Source organism: Lagenorhynchus albirostris, chromosome 15, assembly GCF_949774975.1.
Source record: "Lagenorhynchus albirostris chromosome 15, mLagAlb1.1, whole genome shotgun sequence".
Taxonomy (NCBI): domain Eukaryota; kingdom Metazoa; phylum Chordata; class Mammalia; order Artiodactyla; family Delphinidae; genus Lagenorhynchus; species Lagenorhynchus albirostris.
In genome coordinates this window covers 39897851-39919667 of record NC_083109.1, presented here as the reverse complement: position 1 = coordinate 39919667, position 21817 = coordinate 39897851, and the positions used below count along the sequence as shown (strand labels likewise).

The 21817-nt window shown below is 38.2% G+C and overlaps 1 protein-coding gene across 3 annotated transcripts in view; it reads right to left on the bottom strand.

Moving 5' to 3' along the window:
* The window catches only part of SPTLC3 (serine palmitoyltransferase long chain base subunit 3), a 127020-nt gene that overhangs the window by 71189 nt on the left and 34014 nt on the right, over positions 1 to 21817 (bottom strand). For all 3 annotated transcript variants that reach the window (XR_009535299.1, XM_060123132.1, XM_060123133.1), the window contains exons 5-6: positions 6792 to 6916; positions 4228 to 4321 (exon numbers count right to left, since the gene is read on the bottom strand). Coding sequence is in view for 2 of the 3 variants with exons in the window: in XM_060123132.1 (XP_059979115.1) it covers positions 4228 to 4321; positions 6792 to 6916 (219 nt within the window). In the remaining variant the exon portion in view is untranslated. The remainder of the gene's footprint in view (positions 1 to 4227; positions 4322 to 6791; positions 6917 to 21817) is intronic.

Genomic DNA, 21817 nt, shown 5'->3' with positions numbered 1-21817 from the left:
AATCAAAAAATACCTGGAAACAAATGACAATGAAAACACAACAACTCAAAACCAATGGGATGCAGTATAGCAGTTCTAAGAGGTAAGATTATAGCAATACAATCCTACCTTAAGAAACAAGAAACATCTCAAATAAACAACCTAACCTTACACCTAAAGGAATTAGAGAAAGAAGAACAAAAAACCCCCAAATTTAGGAGAAGGAAAGAAATCATAAAGATCAGATCAGAAATAAATAAAAAAGAAATGAAGGAAACAATAGCAAAGATCAATAAAACTAAAAGTTGCTTCTTTGAGAAGATAAAAAAAATTGATAAACCATTACCAGACTCATCAAGAAAAAAAAGGGAGAAGACTTAAGTCAATAGAATTAGAAATGAAAAAGGGGAAGTAACAACTGACACTGCAGAAATACAAAGGATCATGAGAGATTACTACAAGCAACTATATGCCAATAAAATGGACAGCCTGGAAGAACTGGACAATTCTTATAAAGGTTTAACCTTCCAAGGCTGAAACAGGAAGAAAGAGAAAATATGAACAATACCAATCACAAGCACTGAAATTGAAACCGTGACTAAAAACCTTCCAACAAACAAAAGCCCAGGACCAGATGGCTTCACAGGTGAATTCTATCAAACATTTAGAGAAGAGCTGACAGCTATCCTTTTCAAACTCTTCCAAAATATAGCAGAGGGAGGAACACTCCCAAACTCATTCTACGAGGCCACCATCACCTTGATACCAAAACCAGACAAAGATGTCAGAAACAAAGAAAACTACAGACCAATATCACTGATGAACATAGATGCAAAAATCCTCAACAAAATACTAGCAAACAGAATCCAACAGCACATTAAAAAGATCATACACCATGACAAAGTGAGGTTTATCCCAGGAATGCAAGGATTCTTTGATATACACAAATCAATCAATGTGATACACCATATTAACAAATTGAAGGAGAAAACCATATGATCATCTCAATAGATGCAGAAACGCGTTCGACAAAATTCAACACCCATTTATGATAAAAACTCTCCAGAAAGTAGGCATAGAGGGAACTTTCCTCAACATAATAAAGGCCATATATGACAAGCCCACAGCCAACATCATCCTCAATGGTGAAAAACTGAAACCTTTTCCATTAAGATCCGGAACAAGACAAGGTTGTCCACTCTCACTACTATTATTCAACATAGTTTTGGAAGTTTTAACCACAGCAATCAGAGAAGAAAAAGAAATAAAAGGAATACAAACCAGAAAAGAAGAAGTAAAGCTGTCACTGTTTGCAGATGACATGATACTATACATAGAGAATCCTAAAGGTGCCACCAGAAAACTACTAGAACTAATCAATGAATTTGGTAAAGTAGCAGGATAAAAAATTAATGCACAGAAATCTCTTGCATTCCTATACATTAATGATGAAGAATCTGAAAGTGAAATTAAGAAAGCACTCCCATTTACCATTGCAACATAGAGAATAAAATACCTAGGAATAAACCTACCTAAGGAGATGAAAGACCTGTATACAGAAAATTATAAGACATTGATGAAAGAAATTAAAGATGATACAAATAGATGGAGAGATATACCATGTTCTTGGATTGGAAGAATCAACATTGTGAAAATCACTATACTACCCAAAGGAATCTACAGATTCAATGCAATCCCTATCAAACTACCACTGGCAGTTTTCACAGAACTAGAACAAAAAATTTCACAATTTATATGGAAATACAAAAGACCCTGAATAGCCAATGCAATCTTGAGAAAGAAAAATGGAGCTGGAGGAATCAGCCTCCCTGACTTCAGACTATACTACAAAGCTACAGTAATCAAACAGTATGGTACTGGCACAAAAACAGAAAGATAGATCAATGGAACAGGATACAAAGCCCAGAGATAAACCCACGCACATGTGGTCACCTTATCTTTGATAAAGGAGGCAAGAATATACAGTGGAGAAAAGACAGCCTCTTCAATAAGTGGTGCTGGGAAAACTGGACAGCTACATGTATAAGAATGAAATTAGAACACTCTCTAACACCATACCCAAAAATAAACTTAAAATGGTTTGGAGACCTAAATGTAAGGACAGACACTATCAAACTCTTAGAGGAAAACATAGGCAGAACACTCTATGGCATAAATCACAGCAAGATCCTTTTTGACCCACCTCCTAGAGAAAGGGAAATAAAAACAAAAAGAAACAAATGGGACCTAATGAAACTTAAAAGCTTTTGCACAGCAAAGGAAGACATAAACAAGACGAAAGGACAACCCTCAGAATGGGAGAAAATATTTGCAAATGAAGCAACTGATAAAGGGTTGATCTCCAAAATTTACAAGCAGCTCATGCAGCTCAATATCAAAAAAACAAACAACCCAATCCAAAAATGGGGAGAAGACCTAAATATACATTTCTCCTAAGAAGATATACAGATTTCCAACAAACACATGAAAGAATGTTCAACATCATTACTCATTAGAGAAATGCAATTCAAAACTACAATGCGATATCATCTCACCTGGTCAGAATAGCTATCACCAAAAAATCTACAAACAATAAATGCTGGAGAGGGTGTGGAGAAAAGGAAACCCTCATACACTGTTGGTAGGAATGTAAATTGATACAGCCACTATGGAGAACACTATGGAGGTTCCTTAAAAAACTAAAAATAGAACTACCATACGACCCAGCAATCCCACTACTGGGCATATACCCTGAGAAAACCATAATTCAAAAAGAGTCATGTTCCACAAAGGTCATTGCAGCTCTATTTACAGTAGCCAGGACATGGAAGCAACCTAAGTGTCCATTAACAGTTGAATGGATAAAGAAGATGTGGCACATATATACAATGGAATATTACTCAGTCATAAAAAGAAACGAAATTGAGTTATTTGTAGTGTGGTGGATGGACCTAGAGTCTGTCCTACAGAATGAAGTAAGTCAGAAAGAGAAAAACTAATACTGTGTGCTAACACATATATATGGAATGTAAAAAAAAAAAAAAAAGTCATGAAGAACCTAGGGGCAAGACGGGAATAAAGACGCAGACTTACTAGAGAATGGACTTGAGGACACTGAGGGGGGAAGGGTAAGCTGGGACCAAGTGAGAGAGTGGTAGTGTATATATGGACATATAAACAGTACCAAATGTAAAATAGATAGCTAGTGGGAAGCAGTCGCATAGCACAGGGAGATCAGCTCCATGCTTTGTGACCAGCTTGACGGGTGGGAGGGTGGGAGATGCAAGAGGGAAGAGATATGGGGATATATGTATATGTATAACTGATTCACTTTGTTATAAAGCAGAAACTAACACACCATTGTAAAGCAATTATACTCCAATAAAAGCGTTAAAAAAAAAGAAGATATGGTGCATATACACAATGGAATACAACTCAGCCATAAAAAAGAATGAAATAATACCATTTGCAGCAATATGGATGCAACTAGAGATTATCATACTAAGTGAAGTAAGTCAAACAGAGAAAGAGAAATACCATACAATATCATTTATATGTGGAATCTAAAATATGACACAGATGAACATATCTACAAAACAGAGACAGACTCACAGACATAGAGAACAGACTTGTGGCTCTCCAAGGGGGAGGAGGAGTGGGGGAGGGGTGGACTGGGAGTTTGGGGTTAGTAGATGCAAACTATTATGTATAGAATGGATAAACAACAAGGTCCTACTGTACAGCACAGAGAACTACATTCAACATCCCGAGATAAACCATAATGGAAAAGAATATAAAAAAGAATGCATATATAAATGAGTTACGTTGCTGTACAGCAGAAATTGTCACAACACTGTAAATCAACTGTGCTTCAATGAAAAAATAAATTTAAAAGAACTTAATTTTTTAAACTTTCTCAAGGCAGTTACAAAAGAGGAGGCATTATCACACTTCTGATAATTACGTGCAGTCTAAGAGCTCAGTCATGGCTTCAGAGGCCGCGCTGGAAGATCACTAATGACAGAGACACTAATGTGTTTGGGTTACACTTAGCAATCTGGGTGTTTAATGCAGTTCAACCATTTGTTCCAGGTCACCAGAGGTTAACAAGCCAGTAGTGAGTATAAACATGACTGTGTTTCATTAGCTAAGCTCCCAGGTCGAAGAGCAAGGACTAAGCCCCATCAATAATCTTTACTTTTGTCTAGAAGCAAGAGGTATCTATTGGATAAAAACACTGATACTCACTGTTGTGTTTGAAGATCCTTATGGTTGCACCCGAGAGTCGGGCCCCAAGCACAAGAGATGCGTGGTTTAACTCATCGCTTAAAATGAGGCATCCCTGGTAGAAAACAAGCACATGAAACATAGGCCAATAAATAAAATGAAGGGAAAACAACATGTGGGAACAGGAACTCACTTTAAGATCTATAACACAGATTCTCCAAAACCCTCTTTAATTTTAAAAGTCCAAGAGTTTAAACTGGTGTCTTCGTGGATAAAATCCTCTAGAGCAATTTGCTGATGGAGTTGGGGATCTGTTAAGGGTTAACACCTTTTTGAAACATTTGCATATAGTTTTCAGCAGAGGAGGTCATCCAAGATCTTGGTTAAGCACCGGGTAGAGTCTAAAGGATTGATAGTTGGCAGGAAAACTAACATGATTTTGGGTGGGTTGTGGATTTGCTGAGGCTTTTCAATCCCATGCTGGATTATTTGGAATGGTTTCGGGGCACTCTTACTGGAAGGCAGGGATAATTTCTGCAAAACATTTCAAGCTCTTGTTTTCTGATTCTCATTCCCTACTATATTAACATCCATGTAGACAGAGGCATCACTGCTTTACAGTTAAAAACTTTGCATCTGGAAAAGTATGGATGGCAATTCAGTCTGAGGCAAGGAGAGAAGGTCACTCTAATTTACTGCTTATATAAGTTACTGTTTGTAAAATTATTTTTCTTTATTAATTTAAAGATTTCTAAATTATGAAATTGCTCAAGTAGACTCAAAATGCAGAGACATGCAAAAAATTAAAAATAAAGACCTTTATTTTATGGCCACCCAGAATCTTAGAGTTCTCCCTTATATTTTAGAAATCTCACACATGATACACTTTTAAGTTTTTGAGGCAAAGCCAGCAAAATTCTCACATCTCCATACCCCAGACATTGTGTGTGTATTTATAATTTTTTTTGGTGGACATTTGAGAGTTACTTGTAAACCTCATGATACCTCACCCTGAAATTCTTTAGCACGTGTCTACTAGGAAAAAGGACATTCTCCTACATGATCACAATGCAATTATCACACCTTTGAAATTAAACATTAATACAATGCTATCATCTAATATACAGTTCAAATCCAAATTTTTCCAACTGTCCTAAAAATGTCTCGATGCCTTTTACAGATGTTTCCTTTCCTATTTGTTTCAATGCAGAATCCAATCAAAGATCATACACTGCATTATATTAGTTGTCATGAGTCACATTTTTAAAAACATAAATCTGATTATGGCGTTTGCTTACTTAAAATGAACAAACCAACTCTTCATTTTTCTCCAGGAGAATTCCCAACGCTCTAGCATGATTTACACTATAAGGCTCTTTACAGTTTGGTAACTGCCTTCACCTCTGGTCTCTTCTTCATCCACTCTCTTATGTTCTAATTCTTCCGAACCTCAGTGCTTCACACATGCTGCTCACTCTTCCTTGTCTTAAGAAAATAACTTACTTATCTAAACAGATAAGTAACAGATTCTGTTCTCATGTCACCTACTTTGCACAAGCATCTCAGCCTTTCTCGAGAAGAGTTAGGGGACAACTCTTTTGTCCTTCCCCATTTACGGGCACCCCTTTTCTGTGGTATTTATTCTGTTACTTGGTGTGTTATTACCCCCATTAGAAACTACATGAATTTACAGGGCAAAGGTCTTGTTCGTCTCTGTATACTCTGTAACCTGCCTCATATGAGAACACAGTAGATTCTCAATAAGTGACTTATTGAATGAATAAAGGGACAAATAACAGAAGAAAAACGTTTTGTTAAAATAAATGCTTAATAAGCATTTGTTATGCTGAACATGGTGACTCGGGGGCCTAAAAAATTTAATTGATTTTGTAAAACTGTCACTGAAGAGGAAGCTTGACTCCCATCTAGGGCTGCAATTCTATAACCAGATATCATGATGAAGAGATTTGCTGGACTCAGCTGGTACTTAGACAGGCTGGGACCTGGGACCTGGGACCCTTTGCTGCAGTGCTTGCACCTGGACAAACCGCTTCATCTCCTTGTGCAACAAAATACAAAGAAACTATATGGGACTAAAATTAACTGTATGCTTGTGCAGTTGGGGCAAATTATGGACAACAAGATTCAAAAAGACCAAAAAACCCAACTGCCACTTCTGAAGAGCCGGAAGCAAAAGCAGGGTACCGCATATGCCTCTTGCACACAACACCACCAAAGCGGTGGGCACACCTCCTAAGCCACCCCTCTGGCCTTACCCTGGGACCTGCCCCTACCCTCACCCCATATGAGGAACTAGCTCGCCCCCCTCCTTGGGGGCGAGCTCCCCCGCTGCTGCAGCAGGGGCCCCAATAAAGCCTTGCCTGAATCTCTTGTCTGGCCTCTTATCAATTTCTATCAATTAAGGAGGCCAGGTATCCTGGTCGGTAACAGTACATGTATTCAAAAAGCTGAAGATCCAAGCCTAAGAAAAGAAACTTCTCAGTCATACGTCTAACAAAGGACCTGCTCAGAGTTATGTCTTAGGAATAACACAGCAGAAGACAATTATGTTAACAAATTCTCACCTTTCCAACGAGTGCAGGGATATTCATTGAGTTCGTTGCAAATCCCATTCCAAAGACCATAGCAGCTTCTACATTCAGGAACTCAGCTACAAGGTCCTCCAACTCTTTATGTTTATCCAAGGTTCCTGCTCATGAAATGATAGGATGGGTGAATCTCCTGTTCTCAACAAGTCCAAGATTGAAAACTCAAATTCCAGTGCTTACCCATCACCAAAAGACACATACAGGAGTGCACATAGCAGGTCTATTTGCCATAGGCCGAATCTAGAAACAACCCAAATAACCACACACTGTAGAATGGATCAATACATATACAGTAGAATTCAACACATCAGTGAGAAAAAACAAACTAATGTCCCACACAACAGCATGGAAAATCTCACAAACATGTGGTCGAGAAAAAAAGTCAGACATGTATACACTCATACTGTATGAATCCATTTATATGAAATTTACAAACAGACAAAACTAACCTGTAGTGTTAGAAGTCAGGAAAGTGGTTTCTTTTGTTGAGAGCATGGAGAGAACTTTGAGATGCTCTGTTTTGTTTCTAGATCTGGGTGCTGGTTATGTGGGTATGTTTGTTTTGTGAAAATCCATTTTATACTTACGATTGGTGCACTTTTCTATATATATAATTTATAATGCAATAAAATTTATAAAAAATGCCACAGTTCCTCTTTCTTTCCACCTTACATCCCACGAATAAGTAATTAAATTCTAACTCCCTCAGAGGGTTCCCGACACTCAAATGCAAACAGAGCTCATGACTTCCATACGTGCATTGAGCTATAATTTATTGAACCTTTGGAATGTGCTAGATTGCAAAGCCCACTATTTAGGTTATCTCATTTAATTTTAAGGGCCCAATAATGCAGGTATTATTACTTTACAGATAAGAAAACTGAAGTGGGAAGAGGTCACAGATAAAGAGCAACAGAGATACTCAAGTCTAACTCCAAAGTTCATATTTTTAAGACTCTACTACCTTTAAATGCTTACTCTCTGACCCCTTCTTATAAATAATCCCTCATGCCTTACTGAGAGTAAATACTAATGCTTCCCATAGTCTTGTTTGCCATCACTCTAACTTCTAGATCTATACTGTCCAATATGGTAGGCACCAACTACATATGGTTAGTGCAATAGAGGAACTGAGTTTTAAATTTTATTTAATTTTAGTTATTTTTTTCCAATAAACACAACTTTACTGTTTTGGTAGGATTATTTCCCACTTATTTCACTTTAACCAGTGAAAATTTGGTGTCTGAATTGACATGTACTGTAAGGGTAAAATACCCATCATTTTTTGAAGAGAGAACAAAAACAATAAAAATAATATAGTATAGTTCATTAATATTTCACTTATTGATTACATGTTTAAATGACAATACTTGGGATATATTGGATCACATAAAATGTATTACGAAATTGTTTACCTGATTTTTTAAAACTTTTTAAAATGTGGCTACTAGAAAATTTTAAATTACACGTGTCTTGCATTATATTTTTATTGGTCTAGATGGTACACTTAACAGAATAGAAAAAATGTACAGGTGGACAGGAATTTGCATCCATCCATACGCAGATTTAACTCAGATTTAAGTTAGAGGAATGTTGTTAGCATATTCAGGACTATTATAAACAAGCTTCTATTAATCTAAAGATTAACATATATTACTACAAAGCGGGATATCAGAATTTTATTTAAATTGGTAAATTAGCTTGCTTATTGAGCTAAAATGGTGAGGAGTTGAACTTTAGAAGGCATTGCATGGTGAGTTGAAGTTTTATTTTGCATTTAACATAAAAGAGAACATGAGATAGCCCATCTTTGCCCTTCCCCTCTTCTCACGCTGCTGGCTGGTGGCCTTTGTCTCAAATCAGAATTCATTTATGCTCCAAACTGTCAGAAAACATAGTAAAACAAACATTCTAGCAGAGTCAATTGTATTCAAGATTTGGGGGTGGGGAATAGTTAGAAATTTAAATTGTAATTTAAAACTTTATTATCCAAGATACACTATAGTGTGAAAAGAGAAACTGAAATTTAAAGATAAAACGTGGGCACATAATCTTTTGTCAGATTTGTTTTTACCCAGCAGAGACTGCATTCCAAAGGGAACACCTCCAAGAACAGGTAATGAAAAGTCCACCGGCCTGGCCGTGAGGAGAACTGGTTCTGACCCCAGCTCTTCCACTAAACAGCTGGGTGGCTTCTGGCTGCCCCTTCCGGCAATTTCTGGAGAGACTGGGAGAGGTGCTGTTTTAGGCATCTTTGACCTTGGGAGTGGTCTTTCCTCCACCTAGAATGGTCTTCTGGCAGCTCCTAGTCACTCTTCGAGATCCACCTAACATGGCCTCTTTTCTCAGATGCAGTCTCAGCTTCCCCAGGCAAACTCGGTCATTTTCTCCTCTGAGGTCGCATAAGCCTCATCACATAATGATTACAGCACTCAGTAAGTTTCATTGGGGATGTTCATGGGGCCATCTTCTTTATTACAGAAAGAGCCCTTGGAGTGCAGATACTGGGTGTGCAGATACTGGCACTCCTATTGCAGTACTGACACGTAGTAGGTGCTCGCAACTCCTATTGCAGTACTGACACGTAGTAGGTGCTCGCAACTCCTATTGCAGTACTGACACGTAGTAGGTGCTTGCAACTCCTATTGCAGTACTGACACGTAGTAGGTGCTTGCAACTCCTATTGCAGTACTGACATGTAGTAGGTGCTTGCTGAGTTGCATTCTGTCTTTTGATGGAGAAGGAGGCCAAGACTGAGGCTAGAGGAGGGGATGGCACAGGGAAAAAGGTCAAGAAGTCATGCGATGCCAGGGCAACAAGGCGACCAGGCAGTGAGCACCAGCTTGGAAACACTGATACCTGAAGAAGGTCTCCAGCAAGGATGGAGGGTGCCCAAACTTTGTTAACTTGGTAACTTTCCCCATGAGCCTTTCCTGCTCAGATGTCAGGGGACAACTGTGTCCTGGCCCAGTCACCCAGAAGTGCATGAGTAGACGTTCACGATGAATCTGCGTGATGTCTTCCTCCACCTACATCTTCCCCAAATCTGCCATTCCAAGGCCTTATCTATGACAGTTACATCACTAAAAGTCCTTAGGATAATACAGGATGTCTTGTAAATGATTAAACAGCCAACCAACTAATTAGGCATGGGTGTGTCTAAGAGCAGCCTGAGGAATCCCCCTCTATGAGGTCTCTTTCATTATCTTGACTTAAAGAGAGGGAGAAGGTGGGGGAAAGCAGGTGACCAGATTAGGTCTCCAGAAACCAGCCTTCTTCTGGATTTCCAGTGGTCAGGTGGTTAGTAAAGTAATTTTCAAATATATCAGTTTCTACAAATGGATGTCTCACAGCTGGGTTACGAGTTGTCAGTTGTTTTGCATCTAGGGGCTTACCTTCAATTTGTAGAAAAGAATAGTTCCCACTCCCAAACCCCATGATCATGGAGTTTCTCTGTTTAGTGTTCATAGCTCAGATTTCATCAACAGATATGAGAGATTCCCAGGATGGCTGGATATTTTCTACTCTAAGAAGCCATGCCTTGCAACGTTAGACTGGGCTGGTCTGGGATGGGGTGGGGTTTTTAAGGAAGAATAGATAATATGTCTCTTTCATATTAATGGACTGCTGCTTTCTGCCTCCTGTTCCTCAAATTCAAGAAATAAAAATGTAGGAATTAACACAACATTGTAAATCAACTATACTTCAATAAAAAATGTCAAAACTGAAAAAATATGTATAATTGAATCACTTTGTTGTACAGCAGAAATTAACACAACGTTGTAAATCAACTATACTTCAATAAAAAATATTAAAACTGAAGAAAAAAGAAATGAAAATGTAGAAGGACCTTGGGGAAACAAAACTGTCACTAGAAACTTAACCAGCTTGTTTCCACCAACATTCAAGCCATACTCTGATTGAATGGAGATGCCTGAGTCCTGTCAAGTTTGCCCTTGGTGGTCTGAGTACTTGAGGACTTCTAGAAATCATATTCAACATTTTGTTGCTGACATATAACTGTGGGCCTTTTTTTTAAATCTCAAGAAAGCAGAGCTATAGTTCTAACTGAAGGTACAAATATATCCACAATAATCTTTATTTCTCTGTGACTTTTGTTTTTTCTTTAGTCTCTGAAAGTCACATATAGGCTGGTGAGAATGGATCTCCGAATTTCAGTGTTGTGCATATATTGACACTTGTTCTTATCCTGAAGGTTTATTTATCCAGTGGATACTGAAAATCTGCTTTGTGAATAAAAGAATAAATACAAGCTGGGTGTATCCTCTTGCCAGATCTCTCAGCAGTATTTTCACATGCCAAGCACAGGGTATGCCACCATCAGTCAAATCAATAAAAATCAGACTCAGGAAAAAGTAGCAATATTATGTTTATGAACTCTACATTTCAGCTGATTTTTTACTGATATCGGCCTTCATATTGACACTGATTAATAGTAAAGGGTGTAGGTATTATTAACAAGCCTGTTTCACAATCACCTATTCTTCCTGTGTAGCACATGTGAAGACTAATTTCCAAACTGTAACAGTAGTCTCTTTTCATCCAGAATATCCTGTTTGTTGATAGTTGCTTAGATGTGACCTAGGAGTAGGTGGTCATTTATTGTGGCAACATGCCAGCCATTTCATCTGGCTGTTCCTACTGTGCTATGGCTCTCAGCCCACTTCTGAGCCACTTTGCTTGAACTGGTGATTCCTGCATAAAATCAGCATCAACCCTTCTGCCTAAAGGAGTCCACCTTTCAGCTCTTCACCCAAAAGCACTTAGAATACCCTGTTCTTCTGCTTATTCCGCTTGTGTACAGTCTGGTAGGGGTTACAGAGCTACTAAGCCTCTTGAGTACCTTTGTTTTCCTGTGAAACATTCAGAGAAAAGTCTTGAAGCCAGATGGGTTGTCTGAAATGGGTCTAGAACACACTGTCACGCTGAGCAGAGGCCACCAGTGCTGGGTCAAGAGACCACCCATCCTGATGAAGTTCAGTAAAACAGCAGAAACAATTTTTATCTGCCCAACTTCCCAGGCCTTTATTTTTAGCAAACCACTTGCCATCTCTTGGCAGGTTAAAACGTTAATAGATAATTAGAATCCGATGCAAACAAAAACCTTGAGGCGTGGATATGTAATTATGATGAGCTTTCCTCTCACAAATCATCTTGATAAGAGAAGAATTTTTAAGTGGACCAAATGATGACCTCTACCTCACCTCTGACCACATACTCAATAGAGTCATGTTTCACCCTTCTTTTTTTTCTTTAACATTTTGTTTTGATGTAATTTTTGACCTACTAAAAAGTTGCAAGAATAGTACCAAGAATCCCCAAATACTTTTCATCCAGATTCCCCATATGTTATCATTTTAGTACATTTCATTAAATATCATTCTCTCTCTCTCTATGTGTGTGTATATATATATACGCACACATGTGTGTATATATATATACGCACACATGTGTGTATACAATTATATATAATATATACAATTATATGAAATTTTTTGCTGAACTATTTAATAAATTATGATCATAATGCCCCCTCTTCTCTTAAATATTTCACTCTGTATTTCCTAAAAACAGGGCACTCTCTTATGTAACGCCAGTACTATTATCATTGATATAATACTATTATCTACTGTACAGAGCTAATTCACGTTTGATTCTCTCACTTTAAAAACCCAACTCTGGGGCTTCCCTGGTGGTGCAGTGGTTGAGAATCTGCCTGCTAATGCAGGGGACACGGGTTCGAGTCCTGGTCTGGGAAGATTCCACGTGCCGCAGAGCAACTAGGCCCGTGAGCCACAACTACTGAGCCTGCGCGTCTGGAGCCTGTGCTCCGCAGCAAGAGAGGCTGCGATAGTGAGAGGCCCGCGCACCGCGATGAAGAGTGGCCCCTGCTTGCCACAACTAGAGAAAGCCCTCGCACAGAAACAAAGACCCAATACAGCCAAAAAAAAAAAAAAAAAAAAAGTAACGAATGTTCAAGTACAAAAAACCCACCTCTGGAAACAAAGATAGATGAAGGAGGGGGAATGAAGCAACTTATAATGAGGGTCCACTTATGTATATGGTTATTTAATCATTACACCTCCACACTCTCTATAAAATAGGCATCCTGGTCCTTATCAGTGAGGAAATAGATGCAGAAGTGATGCCACTTACCCAAAGGAGATAGAGCTAATAAGTGCAGACCACCTACTTAACAACGTGACAACCTACCCTGCTGAAACATTTCAAGCTTTATCTCAATTAATTGTCATACAAATTTTTGAAGTTGGTACTGCTGTTATCTCCTTTTATAGATAAGTACACCAAAGCCTGAGAGTTTAGTTCACTTGCCCAAGGTCATGCAGTTAGTAAGTCTAGAGCCAAGGTTCAGATTCAGCATATGTGACTCTAGAGAGATAACTCTTTCCCTTCCTCAGAACACTCTTCTGGGTTGTTTTTTTTTTTTTTTGGCTGCGTTGGGTCTTCATTGCTGCAAGCTTCTCTAGTTGCGGCGAGCTGGGGTTACTCTTTGTTGTGGAGCGCAGGCTTCTCATTGCGGTGGCTTCTCTTGTTGTGGAGCGTTGGCTCTAGGGTACATGGGCCTCAGTTATTGGGCCACGCCGGCTCAGTGGTTGTGGCTTGTGGGCTCTAGAGCGCAGACTCAGTAGTTGTGGTGCACGGGCTTTGTTGCTCCACGGCATGTGGTATCTTCCCTGACCGGGGATCGAACCCGTGTCTCCTGCATTGGCAGGCAGATTCTTAACCACTGCGCCACGAGTGAAGTCCCCCACTCTTTCGGTTTTACCCGAATCTGCGTTTTCTGAATTACAACTCTTAACACACAAAATAAAGCTCTTTGTTCTTGGCAGCCTTGAAACTAATTATTGTTTGATATTACCAGTGGTTAAAGGATATACACAGGTACTGATGTCTATGAAAGTTAATCTATATCCTTAGTATATTTGGATGTAACAGGATTTTTAGTCTAAATTTAGTAAAGGAGGGCTTCCCGTGTCGCAGTGGTTGAGAGTCCGCCTGCCGATGCAGGGGACACGGGTTTGTGCCCGGGAGGATCTCACGTGCCGCGGAGCGGCTGGACCCGTGAGCCATGGCCGCTGAGCCTGTGCGTCCGGAGCCTGTGCTCCGCAAAGGGAGAGACCACAACAGCGAGAGGCCCGCGTACCGCAAAAAAAAAAAAAAAAGAATCTCTAGTCTTCATGTATCTTATGGTGTTTTTCTAGGTGAAGGGAAGTGGTAGATGATCTACGTATTCTGGAAGTCTGTGAGTTTCAACTTTTTTTCGATCATCCCAGGTGTTACCCTGCTGGCAAGTATTATACTTATGTAAAATCACTGGCATATCTTGTTAAGTTGTTGTGTTTGCTTGGCCTTGTTGAACCTACAGGGCCAAATTCTTCACTTGCAGAAATATCTCTGCTAGTTGAAATTTGGCTGTGCTGTAATTTCTATCACTCTCAAGAGAAGGGCAATTACCTTGTCAGAATTATAACAGGTATCAGGAAATTGCCAAAAGGCTTTCAGAAACCAAGATACACTTTCATTTTCCTCCTCCCAAACTATTCCCCTGAGAGTCCACCTTCCTTTACAAATATTCTTAAAGGAAAATAAAAAGTCTTGAGAGAAATGCAATGAAATCTCATTGATCAGAATTTACAACAATTTAGTCTGAAAGGAGCTGGCACTGTCTATGAATAAAGCTTTTGCTGTGTAAATTAAGAAGGTAATACTAATTGAGATGGAGACCTTTATAGCCTATTTAACTGAATCCACTGCTTTAAAGCATATTTATAGCATTGATTTGCATAAAATCCTGTTAATTAAAATTGCTTTTTTTTAAAAAAGGAAGCAAGATCTCTACTTGGTAGCAATTTCTTAGAAACTGCGATTTCCATAGGAATTTGAAGCTGATATTTATTTGAAATATGTTTTAAGTTACACATTTTGCAAATTGAGGCTGACCCCTTCTTCAATATTTAGGTCAGCAAGGTTGCACATTCCTGGAATCTAGGTACAAAGGTTTGAGAAAGAAACCCAAGAAGAGTCTAAGTACTCTGAATGAAACAGTAGCAGAGAACTTGTCATGTAGAGAAAGTGGGAGACACACTGTCTAACGGCTAAGAACAATGTTCTCAAACTGAGAAATAGCAATTTCAGGAAATTTGTATATAACTAACGTGAAAATCACATCCGAAACCTGAGAATGGAAAATAATATCCTATTATATCCAGTTTCATTGATTCCTAAGTGTGTTCTTTCTGACGTTTTTAAGATGAAAATATTTCAAGCCTACTTCTTGAAATTGCAACTATAATTTGAAAGAAGGTTCTCAACTAGGCAGTTTTTAGGTAGACGTACTAATCAGGTTTTCCTGACGTGATGATTCAAGCACAAGGCTTTCCTTCTCAAAGGAAAAAAGTCTCCACGTAGAAATGATCTTTCATTGGCACAGAATTAGTCTTCTGGCGTCCCATGAGTTTGTTTTCTTAGAAGTGAACTTCTGACTAACAGTTGCTAGGTGAAACTCTGGCAGCACTTATAGAGCACATAGATTTAGATAATGTACTGTTACTAGACATCCACTTTTAACCATCCAGTGCTTAGGGAAAGAAAGACCAAGAAGCTACACTTCCTTGTTGACCAAAAGCAGAGAAGAGGGGAGAAAGTGAAGGAAGAAATTTCTACATATTGAGGTATAGAGAAATCATTCTGGCTTATACATGATTTAACAAACTTTATGCTACCTAGAACAATCTGTCTCTGGCCTGTCAAACATGCATTGTACATCTGATTTAACCATTTAGAAAAAGAATGCATTAAAAAAAAAAATGGAGTAACTGTAGTTCAGGCATCTAAAATGGAGCCAGGCAGCTCTTGTGGATGTGGTTTCAGACGTGTTCCCGCATCACTGAGACTTGAATTTTCTGAACTTTATCAAACTCAAGGACACCACCAACCATCCTGAAAACAATATCAGCTAAGAGCTGCCAGCTGCAAACTTATGGTCTCACGGTCTGCCCTTGTAACTACGCAACCATTTCAGACCTCAATCAATCCTTACTTAAAAACACCCTTACCTCTTGCCAGTTCTAGTTCTAATTCTTGATACAAACCTCATGTAACTAACTGGAACCTTGCAGTTTTTGCCTTTATAAGCCTCCCACATTTCATAGTCTGGAGGGATACAATTCTAGTGCTTCTTGAATTTGTGTCTCCCAGGCTGGCTATAGTCCTCAGTTGGGCTGGAATAAAACTCTTTTCTATTCCTGCTATTAGATTGTTTATTGATTCTTTCCATCAACAAACAGAAACAAAAGCTTCTCTCTAGTTTGCCTGAGTTTATCCTTTCCTAAATTTGGAAATCTGGACCAGCAATGTGTGTCAGAATAGACTCAGAGATAAAAATCAAATTGCTTCACTGATTTCTGGGTGTATCTTACCTACTTTCCAGTTTTTATTTATAAGCTCCATCCCCCGGGTATATGTGGTATTCATTCCACACAAGGTGAAAGACCATTGCATTTTGGAAAATCTTTGAAAAGTTGGTCAAGAAAGTCAGCCATGCTAGATAGTTTCCAGTGGTTCCCAAAGTGTGGTCCCCAGAGCAGCAGCATCAATATCACCTTGGAATTTGTTAGAAATGCAAAATCTCGGGTCCTATTCCAGACTGACTGCATCAGGAACTCTGTAGGTGGGCCCAACAATCTGTGTTTTTCCAAGCCCTGCAGGTGATTCTAATGTGAGCTAAAGTTTGAAAACCACTGGTTGAAGGTAAAAAATCCACATAACCTGTAGCAGAAACCCTCCAGTACACTGAAAAAATCTGGTCAGTCTGATTCAGTGGTAATGTCTTAGAAGTACTATAACGATTTTCATAAGACTGTGCCCTCATCTTAGGCTCCTGGTGACTTTTAAGGAAATAATTAAACCAAAAAATGTGAGGTCATTGTGGAAAAAATAGAAAATACTACACAATAAAATATAACCATCTTTATCAATACAGATATTCATGTAAAATATATTTTAAAAAGTGGACTCATAATATACATACTGCTCTTGTTTTAGTCTCTTAACAATGTATTTTCTTTTTTTATTGAAGTATAGTTGATTTACAATGTTGTGTTAATTTCTGCTGTACAGCAAAATGATTCAGTTATACATATATATATATATACATTCTTTTTCATATTCTTTTCCATTATGGTTTATCACAGGCTATTCAACATAGTTCCCTGTGCTATACAGTAAGACCCTATTGTTTATCCGTTCTATATATAATAGTTTGCATCTGCTAACCCCAAACTCCTGCTCCTTCCCTCCCCCACCTCCCCTCCCCCTTGGCAACCACAAGTCTGTTCTCTATGTCTGTGAGTCTGTTTTTGTTTCATATATAAGTTCATTAACAATGTATTTTCCATTTTACAGAAGAGAAAATTGAGGACTAGGAAGGTGTATATAATAGTTTATCTCAGGCCCTAGCTAGTTAAAAGTAAGGACTAGGATTTGAATCCCAGCAGCCTCATCCCAGAGCCTTTGCTCTAAATCATGGTGCTGAGCAACTACATTATAACTTTGTATGGCTAAATAATATTATGTTAAACAGATCTACCAAGTATATTCAATCACTTTCCTTGCTGGAAATGCCTCATTTCCCCAATTTTTCTATTATCAAATACAATGCAATGATTATTCTCGATCATACATCATTGAATACTTACTCAAAATTTTCAAAGCAAAATTTCTCAAAATGGAATTGCTGAGTTAAATGGCTTGCAGTTGGTACATTTTCAAATTGCCCTGCAATTTACTCTGTCAGTAGTATATAAGGGTGCCCTTTTCTTCACTCCTTTGAAACTTTGGGATATTATTTTGCCAATTAGGTGAAAATGGTAACTCTGTGTCATAATAATTTTTTGATTATTTAAGGGGCAGAGTATTTTCCACAAACTCATTGCCCATTTATATTTATTTATTTTCCTTAATTGTCCATTTATGTACTGGATCTACTTTTAAAAGTAAAACTTTCATTTAAACTAGAACATACATAGAAAATGGGAAACAAATTGTACATATGGAGCTCTATGAAGTTTCATACAGTGAACTCACATAACTGTATCAAGGTTAAAAAAAAACAATATGAACAGCTTTGCCCTCTTTGGTCACCATCCACCTCCCCCAAAGGTAACGTACGCATTCTAAACAGGGGTGATATTGCTTTCAAAGAGGTGAAAATTGGTTTTTGGAGGGGGAGTATCTTACTCTATTTATGTGTAAAGCAGAGATATCCATGTACTACATAAACAAATATATAGTGTATCTGTGGTATTCAAGTGTCATGAGAGGAAGTGATAATGAAAAAAAAAGGTTGAGGGACATCACACTATCCTACTCTGTAGTTTTGCCTGTTTTGAACTTTGTCAAAATCTTGGCCCACTTCTTAAACTGGGATGTTCTTTTCCTTTTGATTTGTAAGCGTCTTTACACGTTAAGAATATTAACATTTTGTTAAATATATGTGAATAATTTTTTCTAATTTTGTTCTTTGACTTTTAACTTTGTTGACATTGTTGTTGGCTTTTGTTTGTTTGTTTGTTTTGTTTTGTACAGCAGTTTAAATTTTTCATTTTGTTGGATCTTTTCCCTCCATGTTTCTGGGAGAGCTTTCTCTGGTTCCCTGGAGTGTGAGTACACAGTAGACTACTGTCTGAATCAGGCTTGTGAAATCTGAAGGGCAAACAGCTGTGGCTACTGGTTGGGTTGGGAACAAGCTGTCTCTCCTAACAGGGAGAGTGCCTGTTTTCCATGGACCTGAGTGGCCTGTGTTGCAAGGAGTGAGCTTGAGCATCATTTAAAATGCATCCCTGGGGGCTTCCCTGGTGGCGCAGTGGTTGAGAATCCGCCTGCCAATGCAGAGGACACGGGTTCGAGCCCTGGTCTGGGAGGATCCCGCATGCCGCGGAGCGACTGGCCCCGTGAATCACAATTACTGAGCCTGCGCGTCTGGAGCCTGTGCTCCGCAACGGGAGAGGCCGCGATAGTGAGAGGCCCGCGCACCGCGATGAGGAGTGGCCCCCACTTGCTGCAATTAGAGAAAACCCTCGCACAGAAACGAAGAGCCAACACAGCCAAAAATAAATAAATAAAATTTAAAAAAAAAAAAAGGCAAAATTCCTAAAAAAAAAAAAAAATGCATCCCTGCCATGTAAGAGGACATCTTGCCAGGTGAGGTGAGTTTTGCTGGAAAGACTGGAGGTCATTATGGGTTGTAGAATGGAGGGGTGATCAGAAGTGACAAGCTAGAGAAGAGGCTGCTGTGGTCTGAATGTTTGTGTCCCCCCAGAATTCATATATTGAAAACCTAATGTCCTAAATGATGGCATTTGGAGGTGGGGTTTTTGGGAGGTGATTAGGTCTTGAGGATGGAGCCCTCATAAATAGGATTAGTGCCCTTACAAAAGAGGCCCAAAGAGCTAGCCCACCCCTTCTGCCATGTGAGGACACATACAAGGAGAAGTCTGTAACACAGAAGAGGCCCCGCTTGACCATGCTAGCTCCCTGATCTTGGACTTTCAGCCTCCAGAAAGGTGAGGAATACACTTCTGTTGTTTATAAGCCACTCAGTCTGTGGTATTTTGTTATATCAGCCCAAATGGACTAAGACACAAGCATTGCTCACATAAAGGGAGATGTAGTCTGATATTTCTAGGAGGGCCTTTACCAAGGAACACACACAAGTGCATCTTGTATTTGAATTGTCTGAGTAGTTTTATTCTGTTCATTTGTTCATTCATTCATCCATTTAGTCATTCACTTAGTTTCAATTTTATTCATATAGTTATTTCTGGCGGTGATTGCTTTTGTTTTTGCATTGCAATTGCAAATGCATTTGCAATTTACCTAAGTGTAACTTACCTAGATACAATGCGTGAGATAGGAATCTGGCTTATTTCCTTATATGATAAGCCAGTTATCACAAAACTAATTGTGATATAATTGATCCTTTTCTAGCTGATTTGAAATGTTGTTCTTTTTATATACAGATGAGTGGACCAAACTGTCTCTAGACTTTCGGTTGAGACCTCCCACCACCCACCTCGTCTATTAATGTCACTGGATTGTGTTCAATTTACATATTCATTTTAAGGAAAATTTAATCGAATTGTAATACTGAGCCATTCCCTTCTAGGATATTGGTGTCTCTCTCTGTTTCTTTCAAGTATTATTTTAGGTCTTTTATAAAAATCTTAGTTTTCTTCAAATAGGTTCTAAACATTTTGTAATGAGGTGGATGGACCTAGAGTCTGTCATACAGAGTGAAGTAAGTCAGAAAGAGAAAGACAAATACCATATGCTAACACATATATATGGAATTTAAGAAAAAATATGTCATGAAGAACCTAGGGGTAAGACAGGAATAAAGATACAGACCTATAGAGAATGGACTTGAGGATATGGGGAGGGGGAAGGGTAAGCTGTGACAAAGTGAGAGAGTGGCATGGACATATATACACTACCAAACGTAAAATAGATAGCTAGTGGGAAGCAGCCGCACAGCACAGGAAGATCAACTCGGTGCTTTGTGACCACCTAGAGGGGTGGGATAGGGAGGGTGGGAGGGAGGGAGACACAAGAGGGAAGAGATATGGGAACATATGTATATGTATAACTGATTCACTTTGTTATAAAGCAGAAACTAACACACCATTGTAAAGCAATTATACTCCAGTAAAGATGTAAAACCAAAACCAAAACCAAAAACCCAACATTTTCAAAATAAGCTTATTCCCTAGGTCTGTGCCATTTTCCCTCATATTTACTACTAATATTATTTTCCCCAGTATATCCTCCTATTAATTGTTGATTATAGACTTTCTGAATTTTAAAAATTAGTGGTTTTTGACTGTAGCTCTTTATTGAATTCTTTATTAAATGTTTATTATTTCTAATAAATTCTTGATAGTTTAATATGTAAAATGGAAGAAAATGGACTAAAACTCTGTCCCTCCTGCTCAGCAACCCCTCATCTCTACAGTGGCCTCAAGAGCAGCCCCTTCTGAGGATCACTTTACTACTCACAGATCATGGTTTAAAAAATAGAGAAAGGAACAACCAGATCGTCTACAAATAATGGTTAGATCACCTCTTCTTTTATTGCACATATATTTCTTATTTTGTCACATGGTAGTTATTCAATAAATATTTATTGATGTAAGGAGTAAAATATAAATGAATAATTATATTGCTTAGTACTTCCAAATGTTATTAAAATGGTGGTAAAAACACATCTTCATCTTTTCCCTGACTCAAAGTGAAAGCTTCTAGTAACTAGAAGTTTCATCACAAAGTGTAGTACAAGTCTCATTGTTTGAAGTAGATATTTTTTATTCCATTCAAGAATCTCTTATTTTTATTCTATTAAAAGTTTTATAAGGAATGGATATTGAATTTTATAAATGTTTTAGTGACATCTATCAAGATAATCATATGTTTTCCTTCTTGGATCTTTCAAGGTTACAAATTTTCTTATTGAACTCACTATCCTTATAGTCCCTGCATAGAACTACTTGATCATGGTATCATGTTATTTGACTATACTGTTGAATTTGCAATGTCAATTTCTTGTATAATTTTCTTCCCAAGTAATATTGTCTTATAATTTTCCTTTTATTAAATGCTCGTTTGTCAAATTTTGGGATCAGGATTATGCTAGCTTAGTGGTTGTCAACTCTGGCTGGTCATCAGAATCACCTCTAGTGACTTATTAAAATTTAGGTGCCTCAGCCCAATAGAAATTACTCTTCTCTAATTTATAAGTTCCTGTTTATATCTTTAATAGTGTAATACTTTTGCTTTCCTTTTATTCCTTACTCCATTGGTTGTTAGTTTACTAGCTTCGATCTTACTTCTTTAGTAAAGTAAGAATACACATTTTCCTCTGAGTACACAACTAGTTGGATCCTATGGTGTTCTCATAATTGTTA